General features: G+C 39.2%; 1 protein-coding gene across 1 annotated transcript; it reads right to left on the reverse strand.

Annotated features, from left to right (window-relative positions):
- Positions 1 to 291: 291 nt before the first annotated feature.
- On the reverse strand, positions 292 to 10,268 carry plp2b (proteolipid protein 2b). Its single transcript, XM_030423932.1, has 5 exons — positions 9,833 to 10,268; positions 3,488 to 3,643; positions 3,280 to 3,378; positions 2,107 to 2,203; positions 292 to 2,021 (listed from the first exon to the last, which is right to left on the reverse strand). Exons 1-5 carry the CDS (start codon positions 9,929 to 9,931, stop codon positions 2,008 to 2,010), a joined length of 465 nt encoding a protein of 154 aa, XP_030279792.1. The 5' UTR covers positions 9,932 to 10,268; the 3' UTR covers positions 292 to 2,007.
- Positions 10,269 to 12,802: the final 2,534 nt, after the last annotated feature.

Consider the following 12,802-nt stretch of genomic DNA (forward strand, 5'->3'; position numbering starts at 1 on the left):
AAATGCCGGCAGAGGGTGTGAAAACATAGTAGTTCCTGATAACATCTGAACACCAACAGGATAAGAGACTGGAGCAAACATCACCAAAGCTACTTTTGTGATGTTTGCTTTTGCAGTGTTAACTCTTACCAGCTTGTGCCCCAAGCTGCCAGGACAGGAGCCCTTTGATTAAACATTTCATTTCACTGTAAATAGTAGTATGCTTCCATCTAGTGGCAGTGTGACTTAAGGCAAGTTTAAGTTCAAATATATCACGCAACAAATGTAATCAACACAAGCTACAAAAACAGATTTTTTTTTTGTTTTAACAATGGCTTTTATTTCCCAAAGCAAGGCTGCTCTGAAACTTGAAATTACAAACTGCAGACTCTGTGAAGCATGTTAAAAAAAAAGACAAGTAGGTGATGTTTTACTTGTAGGTGTAGGTGATGTTTTTACCACCAGAGGGTAGTGAACACTTAAACTGAAAACATCCACATAGTAAAATTCTAACTTGTGGAGAAATGCACCTGTCTCATCAAAAAAAAATAAAAAATAAAAAATAAAAAACACTGGACTACTGGTCGGTATAAAATGTCAACAGAACAATTTTTTGCACTCTCAAAATGTGTTACAAATGTAAAAAGAAAACAATAACAACAACCTGAGCAAGAATCAAAGTAGATGAGTGAAACCGGAGGATGAGACTGTAATTCAAATGAACATGTGGTTGATGGTTAATGGAACGTCTACAGCTTCTGATTGACCCAAACTAAAATCAGTGTAGTACAAAAACAGCCAAAATATTTCTCATCAGTTACAGTAGGCCACTTCAAATGTTTGGAAATAAAAGATGAGTAAGATGAAGACACTGGTTAATTTGAAAGACACTTTGAAGCAACTACAAGGAACTTTCATTTTGTCTGTTTAATTACTGACTCATGTCTATGTACCTGCTCTATCGCTGTACCTTTAAGCCTTTTATTAATCGTCAGGCAATTCTTGTCTCTGTGTCTTTGTTGACTCTGCCCCAGAATCAGGCATAAGAACAAAATATAATGTAAAATATATTTCTCGAAAACAAAAAACCTTCCTCATGCTTCCTTTTAAGTTGCTAACGCACTACAAAGCTTGCCTGGGATGTTAACATTAGAGATAGAATTTCTTTTCAGAAAATGCCAATAATAGATAATTTCCCTGCTTCTCAAACCAAGATATCGATCAATTAGACCATAATTCTACATTTTTAGTGTATAACCTGTTGTCAATGCACACCTGAGGCTATAATTTAACCGATAAAGATATATAGCTGATACTATTTTTACAGGGACAGGTATAAAGTTGAACTGAATAGAAATATCTTATCTTCTTGCTGATGATCTCATTTACTTATGTAGGCCATCTGTTTTAAATTGACACTGTTTCCTAACCAGTTAAAAACTCCTTGTAGCTGCTTTAAAGCACTGTGACACATGGGGAGCACTCTACAGAGCATCGATTAAATAACAAGGAAGAAAACGTGTGACCAGCTGAGAAACCTCACTGAGTATACAGAAAAACACACTAAAGAAATGCACAATAATGTTAGACAATTCCTAAAGCACCCATCCATTGTGTACTTCTAAAGTTCAAATGACACAGTTACTCCTTACAGTTACTACTTACTACAGCAGTCCGTCAACAGTAGACACGTGTATTAGACAAGCTGCTTGCTGCTATCAACCATTGCCTGTTATTTACAGTTTTCCCTTTCGAATCAGTGGTACATTGAAGTTGGAGTAAATCTTTGTGAGGGGGAATTCCTCATGCAGTAGACACGATTTTGTCTTACATGCAGGCTACTGCGTCACCCTCTTCTCAAGCAAATCTCTCATCTGTTCACACCATACAGTAGCGTTGGTTAAACTGTGACCTGTTCATTTTACTGTCCATCATCCTCTCTTATCCACTCTTACGTTAACGTCTGCACAAATTCCTCTTTGTTCTCCTGCTGCCATCTTGACAGAGGCACACGTGTCTTGGGAGTGTTTAAACTCTGTCATCTGTAAACGAAAAGAAAACTTGCTGTATATACGAAACAAGGATTGTTGTCAGTGTGTCATGACAGAGAATATATGCTGCTCTCACCGGTGGATGTTGCTGTGTGCTGCCTGGTGCTCTTTACTTGTAGAAAGATGGTGTAGGTATCATAGGCAAACAGCAGACCAGCTATCAAACCAAACACCTAAGAAACGATAGCTCAGGATCAGAATCACAATAAAAATCACTGGTAACATAAAATGCATCAAAGTTTGGTAATACAAGACAAAGCAAGAATTACTCCAAAATACTGTAATCTATTTTGCATTATATGTATCTCATATTTTCTGTTACACAGTTAAAGCCAAGTGCAGACTGCTAGACTTTCAGGACCTCAGAATTGTTGTGCCCCTCACACCAGAAGACAGTTTTAGTACCAGACTTCTGGCGCACAACCTACATAACCGTTCTCAGACAAGATTATTCCACATGTCCTGCTATTGGGCAATTGGAGTTGGTTCCTTTAAGTGCAGAGTGCAAGCTAAGCAGGATGTGAAGCAACAACATTTTTGCATAACAATGAAATGCTTCACTGTATTGATATTTTAGTAAGACAGCTGCTGTGTCAACAATAATCATTCACTCTCTACCAGTAGCTTGTATGTGTTTTGTCATTCCACCACCATGTTTCTTCCAATGAAGCATGCTATTATGTTAATAAGAGTCTATAATTAGTGGCTGACTGATCACTTTGGTACTGTAGTTGTGTGTGGTTCCACTGCCTCCCTCCACACCTCCCGTTGACGTAAAAGAATGTAATTCATTTTCATCTCAGACTTATCTCCAAGGTGCTTCCCCTACAGGTACATACTTTTATTATGTTGATAAAATCAAACCTGATGTTGAAAACAAGATTGGTACAGCTCACAACAACATGAAGCGATGTCATCGAACTGCTTAAACCAAATTTCCCGTGGATTCTGTGATAACTTTTGGATTTTTCGTGTAAGTTCTAAGAAAGTGGTTTGAGATCAAGAATTATGGCAAAATCTTGCAGTCTGCAAATGACCTAAACAGGAAGGAAGCATGAAATATGATTTGCGATGCATTACTCAACACTGACCTTTTCTCAAAGTTAGTCAAACCATAACCACCTAGGGGTTTCAACACCTAAACTATAACTGAGTCACAGATACTGCTTGATGGTTGTCAAAACAAGCAACAAAACATTTGCAAACATATAGAAACATTCGGTATCCAGCTCATGGCTGCTAAACTCACCCCGCCTGCGATACGTGCACCGTCCCCGGACCCTCCGATCACACAGATCAGAGAAGTGATGATGTACATGAGAGCACCGATACCAGCACGGAAAAGATCCTGCACAAAAGATGGAAGCATAAGGTGAAGCGTTGTGCTACTCTGCATGTGCGTGTTCATCACTGTGTGTGTGGAATGCTTGCTGTAAGACATGTAGACTTGGACTCACGCTCCAGACCCAGTTGACCACTTGGATCTGCTTGTCGAGATCCATCATGAAGATTGCGAAGAAGACCATAGCGAAGACCATCTCGCAGATGGCCACAGCGGAGTAGCCTCCATAAAGGGACGCAGCGTAGCAGATGATGATGATGAAACTGATGATCTAAGAGTGATTGAAGTGGGAGGAGAGGTTTGGGAAAGACAGTAAGCACACAGATTAATCATTTGACGTGAGTAGAGGAGTGTTACACCACAAAACTACAAGATGCTGCCTAAATTCCTCCCATCTGATAGAATTCCCAGCTCAGGTTTGTATGATTTTATAAAACAGCTGACGATCCGCTGATAAGGGACTTATCATCCCAGTTCTCAGTAACAGAAAAAGAGCTGTGTCCACTCAATAGCCCGACAGTAAATCACTCCTACAAAGCTGTCATTGTTTCATTTACTCCACTCAGTTCACAACTCAACATCAACAGAAGAACAAAAAAAAATATTTTTTCTAAGCAAAAATACTGTTAAGGGAGACTAGAATGCATCACATCACATGCTGCTCTCTTCTTAGATTTTCAGCACGTGTTTGTTCAATCAAGATCATATTTTTCCATATGAGGGAAAGAAGTCTGTGTGCATTCTTCTCAGTCCATTCCACTGAAATGCTGCCAATGTGAGAAAAAAAAATCATAAACTTAGGCTGCCTACGGCCTTGAACCAGTATCACCCTTTTTTTTCCAATACTGCTATTGTTGCTGCTGCGAAACTGTGTGGGTTGATTTATTCACACAACATGTTACAGCTGTGAAGGAGTGGACATTTCAAATAGTCCTTCAGTCAGTTAAAGCCTGACAATCTAATGTACTTGTAAACACTACAATGGCATAAATTTGATTGTCCTTCTCTACGACACAGATTGCCCTGCTCATCGACATATTAGTACATTTACATTTTCTAGATTTGATAGAGTGGAGTGGAAAGATTGCATAGCCACCTACACACTGTGCCAACAAGTGTTTGAAGGTTTGGTCTATCAAACAATCAAATATCCTGCAATCCAAAATCCCGGAATAATCAATTCACTACAATGTAAAACAAGAAAAATCAACAAACATCACATTTGAGAAGCTGGAACAATTTAATATTTGGTATATTTGCTTGAAAAACAATTAGGTGCCAATTAATTGTTCTACCGAACAAATACTCTAACTATGACTAATGAATCTACTAATTTATGGAGCTTTAACAGACTTGTGCGCATGATCACTTACATTACATATAGTTATATTATTCTATCTTTAAAATTGTCTGTAGTATATGTATGTTATGTATGTGTGTATATGATCCACTGAGCTGAAATCATCAATATTGTGACAGCCCTAATAACAGTAAACATAGTAAGTAGAAAAAATATGTAGCAAGATTAAAAGCAGTCATTTGTATTTGACATAGGTGTTATTTTAAAAGGTACTGTGTGGAGTTCACTACTAGCTCTAGTCATGCCAATCCTTGTTGTCTTTCCAACAAGCATCCACCCGAGGGAAATGGGGTGATGCGATTACTCCCATGCCAATTGTTTTCAGGCAACTGCACTAATCAATAATTGGTGCCGGGGACGTTATGAAGAAGCATACTAACATGGAAACAAATGCAGACGACGGCAAGCAGAAATGGATGTAAACAACGCAGTTTTAAAATCGTTTTATGGGGGAGGAAATGTGTTCAAAATAGTAACGACTGAGTTGGACCTCAAGGATACTCAATGTGTTGGGTAAAAAGACACTAAACTTAAACACAACTTTTGTTTGTTTACAAGAAAAATGCACATTGCACCTTTAATGAAAGTGATTTAGTTTATAGGACGAGAACAGTGACTTTATATTCAGGCATAATTGGGATTGTGAACAAAGCTGAATAGAAAGTAGAAACATTAGCTCTGAAACAGTTGATTGGAAAACGTTGTATAGGCACTGAAAAAAATACAACGTTTCAGTGCTTGTGCGTTTTCAAATATACGTTTCAGTTTCAGTGTTTCCCTTTAGACTCTGATGTTTATTCTCAAGAAGCTCATCTTGCACAGTGCAATGTTTTATTCTCGGACACAGACAACTTTGTGGCGAGTGTCAAATCACAGCGGCCTATATGATACATACACACGATGTAACTGAGGCGACACCAGCCCTACATCTGTCACTACTGCTTCTCCTCCCCTCAGCCCGCAACTGTTACGTAAACACGCAGCCAGTCAGCCAGTCAGCCAGATGCATCAGTAGTTCATGTGTTCTCGAGACTGGCACAGGCTGCCTCTGTAGAGCAGCGGGCTGGCTGAGGCCGTGGTCCTACACAACAGAGGCTCTATTCAGGCCAGAGTCGGCTGCTCTGAGGGCAGCGGCTACTGAGGAGGCCGTCGCACAGAGCAACACCCACAGCACAAGAGACCCTCAGAACAAGACAAGCTGTGAGATGTTGACACCTTTATGTTTTCCACACAGCAGCGGATCTGTTTGGGTCAGCTTTTAAAATCCCAGCTAGGATCTTTTCACATCCTTATAATGAGCTGCTCTTTAAAAACTGACCGGAGGGAAATTGTTGCTCGCCTAATTATAGTCAGCAGCAACATGAGAGCCAAAAGCTCGCCCGTGGTACAGTGACACACAAAACAGCAACAGTTGCTAGGGAAGTCCCGTACATTTTGGGCTGGTTCTTAATAGTAGTTGTGACTCACCAAAACGTATTACCATGTGTGTTGAGAGGCAAATGGAAAGTTTAGTTTCATTTCATCACTCTTCTTTCTTTCCAGTCATCTAGTCATTTTCAACTTTGGTTCCCTAATCTGAAAAGACTGCTTTCCAGTTATACAAACATGTGACGACTTCACATTCATAAAATTCAAAGCGGGTTGAAAGATCAGCCCGCTGCATGACTCATCCTGACTTATCGCTACTGGCTCAACTGTGCCCAAAGACAAACAGAAATTTGCACTACATGGGTGTGTGTCTGTGAGCTGTAAGTTGAACTGCAGCTTCAAGTATTGTCATGTCCTATGACAGCCAGAAAAAAGGAAAAACAAAACAACTTGTACGCGTAATTTGGCAGTGCGTAATGTCAGCTCAAAAAGGAACATGTAGTTATGTGTAGGGTTGCACCGTTATATAGTTTTTAAGGCATACAGTGATGTGAATGCTGACAGTTATCATACTCTGTTCATTTGTTAACTACAGCATTGAATTCTATTGTATCACTGATCTCAAAAATAGATATGTTTTAATATTTTATTACGTTTCCTGTATGTCATGACATGATATTCTGTGAAATCATAATAAAGCATCTGTTCAGCCAAAACAACTCTCTGTTTACATTGCTTTAATGTGGTTGCTAATCTACTTGGCGCCCATATCAACAAAACATCAACACCTAAAACCACCAGCAGCTCGTCCTTTGGTTTGTGGACAAACTGTGTGAGTCACTCCTAGTAACTGCACTGTCTTCGGGGAAAGTTTTATCTTGGTGTAACAGAGATGCCTTAAACTTGATTATTTGAGTATGGACGCATATTACCATAGGCTCATGGGCTATTTTACAGTTGAATGCACATATCCTACTGCTGAACACCGGTAAATTCACTGTCTCACTGATGTTATTTGCTGCACGTCTTATGTCTATAGGTATAAACATCCTAATGTGCAGGATTTTTACTTGAGGACATTTAAAAAAGATTACTAAGATTACCAACAGAATGTGCAAAAGTATTAGTTTTGACGTTATGTATTGTGTGACAAGATATCAACTAAAATTAGCTTGCTAACCAGCTAACCAAGTCTCCTGTGCAAGCAGTGTAATCACTCAGAGCTCCAAGTCCATGCATACTTAAATCATCTTATAGCCACTAGCTACACAGCTAACTGAGATAACTAGCTAACCAGTAAACTCAAAATAAAGTGACCAAAAATAAAATAGCGCAATATCAAATAGACTAACAAATGCAGTGTAGTCCAAGCATAAAGAACTCCACACATCAATCAACAAACAACAGTAAGCTATAATCCCATCCTGTAGACTTTTGGTTTATCATCTGGAAGATTTAAACCTCAGTAATCCTGACTGCCGTGGTTAAATACCCAGTTTCCCATCAGATTAAACATAATAAGCAGTAATAGCATTTGTCTTCCTGTTTCACTCCCACACCCCTCTCCCTCCATGCCTGCACTCAAAACTATTTCAGACATCCACCATCAGCGATGACTTCCTTTACAGATTACCAGGCTCCAGTAAAGATGTGAGTAAGAGAGGAAACAACGAACTACCGAGTGTATCCAGTGAGGCTTGAGGCTATCCCCAAATGGCACACACCAGAGAGATGTGTGTGCTAAGTAATTCACGCATTCTTCGTCCCCTGGACTAAACTTCACACACAGGCTGGAATTTCCATTACCTCTGAAAAGGAAAAAAAAAACTTAACAGTGGGTGGACCTCTGACCACCAACATCTGAGAGCCTGCTTTATAATGAGCCTGTTGAGTTCTGAGGGAAACTGTTTTTTTATCAGCAATAGAAAGGGCTTTCTACAGTTTTAGAAAAAAGTGGAGTGTAATAACTCAGTAGCAGAATAACTATTTCAGGACTTTGCAAGCAACTGTGAGATACGTGATGATATTCCAATGCATGAGTCTGGTTAAAACCTGACGAATGTTGTTTCGAATTGCAGAGCTGAAAGGGGAATTCCTTTTTTTGTGTGTGTATGATTGATATTATCAAACATGTCAGAATTGGTCCTGTAGATTGCTTCAGCTGACAGTTGTGACATGGCTGCAGTTAAATGCTTTGGGGCAACTCTGAATGTCGATTTTAATACCTACTAAAAGTGCTCGTTTAGCCTACTGACAGGCTGAAGTTGTTATTCTAATTGTCTGACAACAAAATGGAAAAGATTCCCAAGGAGACCGACCCTTTCTGTTACATAGTAAGAACCTATCTGTAACCAGTAGGGCTGGGCATTGAATTCTGATACTTTTATGGCACCAGATACAATCAAGTATCTAAAAATGCCTTGTCATTCAATACCAAATTTCAGTACCTAAGGCGTTAATCTCATCAGCGAGCCAATAAGCATGCAGCATGCTTGTTGTGCCGAAATTGAATAGTGGTGGTGACTAGCTGACTTAGGGCATGCAGAAAACCAACTAGGTTATGCAGAGACAGGGCTCACCACCATTTATGTGTAATATTTTGTTAAAACAGATGTCAGAAAATTGGTATCAAAAGGGTATTGTAACTGTGACGGTCTGAGTTGTTATGGTTGCCAGCAAAGGCGATCACCTGGACCTCTTCTGGAACTTTTGCTAAGTATGAATAAAGTCCTTACAGGCAAGTCTTGTAAGCCATTGTCCCATAATATGGGCTTTAAACAGGGTTGGTTGGGTGTCATATAACCATATCTCCTGTGTAAAAGACTTTTCTATGTATTCCATGCCCTCCTTGATGTCTCTGATATGAATCAATACCACATAAGAACATGTTAATACAAAACCCAGGTTTAAAAATACCATAATTTCCCTTAAAGTGAAGAATTTCATCTCACAGTGAGTCATGTGTAAAAAGAACACACCACCGTGAAATGCAAACAAAGGCAATCATGTGCACAGGGGCGTTCAAGGACAGTGTAAATAAAAAAGACCTTCCCAGACAGGAAGTGGTTGTAATCTGCCAGAAAATGGGAAACTCAGAACTACAAACCTAACACTCACATTATTGTTATAGTATTTGTCATCTAGTAGCTGTGTTGACTAGAGCCGGATGTACAAAGACATAACGTGTAAAAACTCAGAAATTCAGTATTATATGTTGTATTTTCTCTTCACCATATTATAAGACACTTGGGGAAAGTGAGATGCCTGACAACAGTCAGTTAACCCATGTGACCTCTCAACTGCCATTAACGCTCAGCATTTGGCTCCTTGGTGCCAAATGAGAAAACAGTGGAGCACAAGTGACAGGTGGAAACCCTTAACCTCTGTCCATGATCCCCCCCACCTCCCAAATCACATGCCTCTCATTCCCTGACTAGACCTGAGACAAAACAGCTTTCCAGAAGGAAACAGAGAATGTTAGTGACATAAATTAAACAGACATGCTGCTTAAAAGCATTAGACTGAGATTACTCTGCTCTTATAAGTGAATAAAATCAATAGCAATCATGAAGGCCACATTAAACCACTTTACAATGTATGAAATATTGATTAGTTTGCAGGCTACTTACGCACAACACATTATACACAGCTTTGTAAGCAGTTGTAAGCGTTTGTAGCGGAGCTGTGCTGAAACTAAAAGTTCCATGTGAGCTGGCGGGTCCGTGAACTTACTATTTCTGATGCGAGGATGACTCCTTTCTGGGTCTTCACGTAACTTTTCAGCTTCTCCAGGCAGTTAGCACCGGAGCCGCCCGCGTTTGTATCAGCCATTCTGCAATAACTTACTTATTACTACCGACAGTATATTAAATAAAAAGCCGACGAACAGCGTTTGAACAAACAAACTTGTCTTCAGGAAGAGTTTTATGAAGACGTCCGGGTGTTGACCGTTGCTCCCGCTCAAGCTAACGTACAAGTTTTTTCTTGGTTGTTTTTTTTCCGCCGGTCGGATGAATCAACGTCTCCGCTGCGAAGTCTCGGTAAAAATGTCACCTAGCTGAGTTCATTCCCGTCTACCGTAGCTCAGAGGAAACTCAACTTCTCACTGGAGGAGGGAGGGAGGAGCTGAGGAGCTGGGCGTTGGCTTTCACTTTCCTCATGAGGGCCGCTGTTGGCTCCGGTACCGCTCAGCGGAGCGGGGCTGCTCTCGTGATGCCTTCACGGGCTCCTCGGAGACTCCGCGGGAGACCTGTTGCAAAAGTAATTCTTTGCTGGTTGACATTTTATCTGTTTACAGTTCATACTTTTATTAAAGTATTTTTGAGATACTTGCACTTAACATCAGCATTAAGAAGGCGAATTTCCCCAAGGGAGCTTAACAGAGTTCCTTCTTCTTCTTCTTCTTCTTCTTCTTCTTCTTCTTCTCCACAAGCTATGTGTCAGCTACGTTTAAAGGCATTTCTGCAAAAATGTGTACATTTGCCTTTGTTTCCATACTGGTAACAGACAGCTTTTTAGCTTCATCTTACCATTTTGAAACAAATACCTATTGCACGGAGTAAAAGCTGAAAAAAAAAATCAATCCATCCCTGTGAGCCTTGCTGACCGTGTTATGTTCGGCCTGCCACCAGGCTTGATTATTCCCAGAGGGATGAGAGTGGCTGTATGGCACAGAGGAGGTGGGTCTGCCAGTGCTCAACCAAAACAGGAAGAGACATTGTTTTCCCCTGAATATCTGCAAGTAACGGTTGAACAACTGGAGTATGGAACAATATAACACGGCAAAGGAAAGGAAGGGGCTTCAAGAATATTTTGATGCTAATGCTATTTTTATGTTCTATCTCTATCTGTTTGTTTAAGTACAGGTTTAAAGGGCCAATGCAGGGCTTTTACTTGTAGTGGATTATTTTTTACAGTGTGGTGTCACTACTTGAAATGCCTTGATTACCTAATCCAGGATACCTCCCCTCTTCATACTTGTTCAACTAAGAATGTGGCATTTACAATAGTTCCTGAAGGCATCATGTCCTAATTGGTGGGTCTTTTTTTTCCACTGTGTGGATTTACATTCCAGTTGTGGTTGTGATTTGCAGGTTTTTATTATGAGACACAGCTGTGGTAAATAGCTCACATACAGATTGTAAAATCTAGGTAGACAGTGAGAAGTTTTTAGAAGAAACATATTTTTAAATTACAGTCTTATTTGTTTTGATAACTCATATTTAATAAAAGAAAAATTTGCATATTAATTTAATTAATATGCTCTGTCTGTCTTCTTGTTATTTTTGGTATCTTATCTTGTAATTTTTGGCTGAGGAAAACAACTTCAGTTATAGAGAAGACAGGCTGCGCTGTCTTTGTGATGGGGCAGCGGTAGAGAAAGAACTACATTTCTTATCACAATGTCAAAATCACAAGCATATTAGGGAAGAATTCTCTCAAAAGTTTGAAAAAGAGGAAAAAATGTCCTTAATTTGACAAAAAACAACAAAGAAAGAATGTGCAGAGCTGCCTGCTAAATGGGAGAACAACAGAGAAAACATGCCATATTTCTTTTTGCTGCCATCACCTTCTTTTATTTGTTTTTATATTGATGTTTTATGATACATAATGAAACAGGATGCACAGTATATGTGATGCTATATACAGTATGTGTGTATGCATGTTTTTGTTTAGTTCATCTATTTCTTTATCAATGTAACTCTATTAACCAATGTAATTGTTAACACTTTTTTGTTATTAAATTTATTTCATTATTTCTTTCTTGATCTCATTGTGCTTTGGCTAGACATGTAAAAAGGAAAGCCAGTAAAGCCTATTGAATTTAATTAATACCCTTCCTGACCACTAGAGAGTGCAAGGTGGGGTCCTCTGATACTGTAACAGAAACTCACCACCATCTTACAAACTGCACCTTTCAATGTAGTTCATTGTAGAATAGTAATCTTTACTTTTGAGGTAATTTTTAATGTTTAATTTTTTTGTGACAAACTGAGCAATTTGAAACTTAATTTTAAAAACCTGGCTCGACCAAATAAGCAGAGAGACAAACTCCTGAGAACAGAAAAAACACATTTTAACCTTCAACAGAATAATTTCAAGTTTATTTCATTTTGTTTCACATGGATCCCATATAATAAGAATACAACAGAATTCTGGAGAGTCTTGGATTTATTTTTTTTCTCAGACTTATCATTATCATAAATACTAATATGAATACATCATACACAATAAACACAGCACTATCCAAAGGCGTAGAGAGTACCACAAGACATCATTCACCACTAACAACAGAGTATATTTCATTTCAGCATATTTATAAGAGCTACAGTGAAAGAGAGAAAGAAACAGAGGTTCACGGGGAGGACTGGAGGAAGAGAGAAAGCCAGGTGTGTCTACACCGCCTGAATCAAAGAACCCTGATTTTAAAAAAAAATGAGTGAATCCAAGGCTGTGCGATGGATTGATTTATACTGAGAGATGTGCAACGATTCATCCTGATGAGGAACGTGGAAGTGAAAAAAACAACCAATCAAGACACCTCTCTTACCATTTGGCAAACACGATCTTGTAGATCCAAACGGAGGATTGGCAGTAGGACAGGTGTGTTTTTTTTTGTTTGTTTTTTTAAATCTGGAAAGAAGTCATTATTATTGCAGCACTCACTTTGTGCTTTAAGGAGAATAATAGCAGAGCTGCTGT

This window comes from Sparus aurata, chromosome 7 (genome assembly GCF_900880675.1).
Source record: "Sparus aurata chromosome 7, fSpaAur1.1, whole genome shotgun sequence".
Lineage (NCBI taxonomy): Eukaryota > Metazoa > Chordata > Actinopteri > Spariformes > Sparidae > Sparus > Sparus aurata.

Excerpts from the sequence above, each read along its gene's own strand:
- plp2b (XM_030423932.1), bottom strand. The coding sequence starts at position 9,931 with ATGGCTGATACAAACGCGGGCGGCTCCGGTGCTAACTGCCTGGAGAAG. Across the intron at positions 3,644-9,832 it reads TCATCCTCGCATCAGAAATA|ATCATCAGTTTCATCATCAT; the intron begins GTAAGTTCACGG and ends AATCACTCTTAG. Across the intron at positions 3,379-3,487 it reads TGGTCAACTGGGTCTGGAGC|GATCTTTTCCGTGCTGGTAT; the intron begins GTGAGTCCAAGT and ends TCTTTTGTGCAG.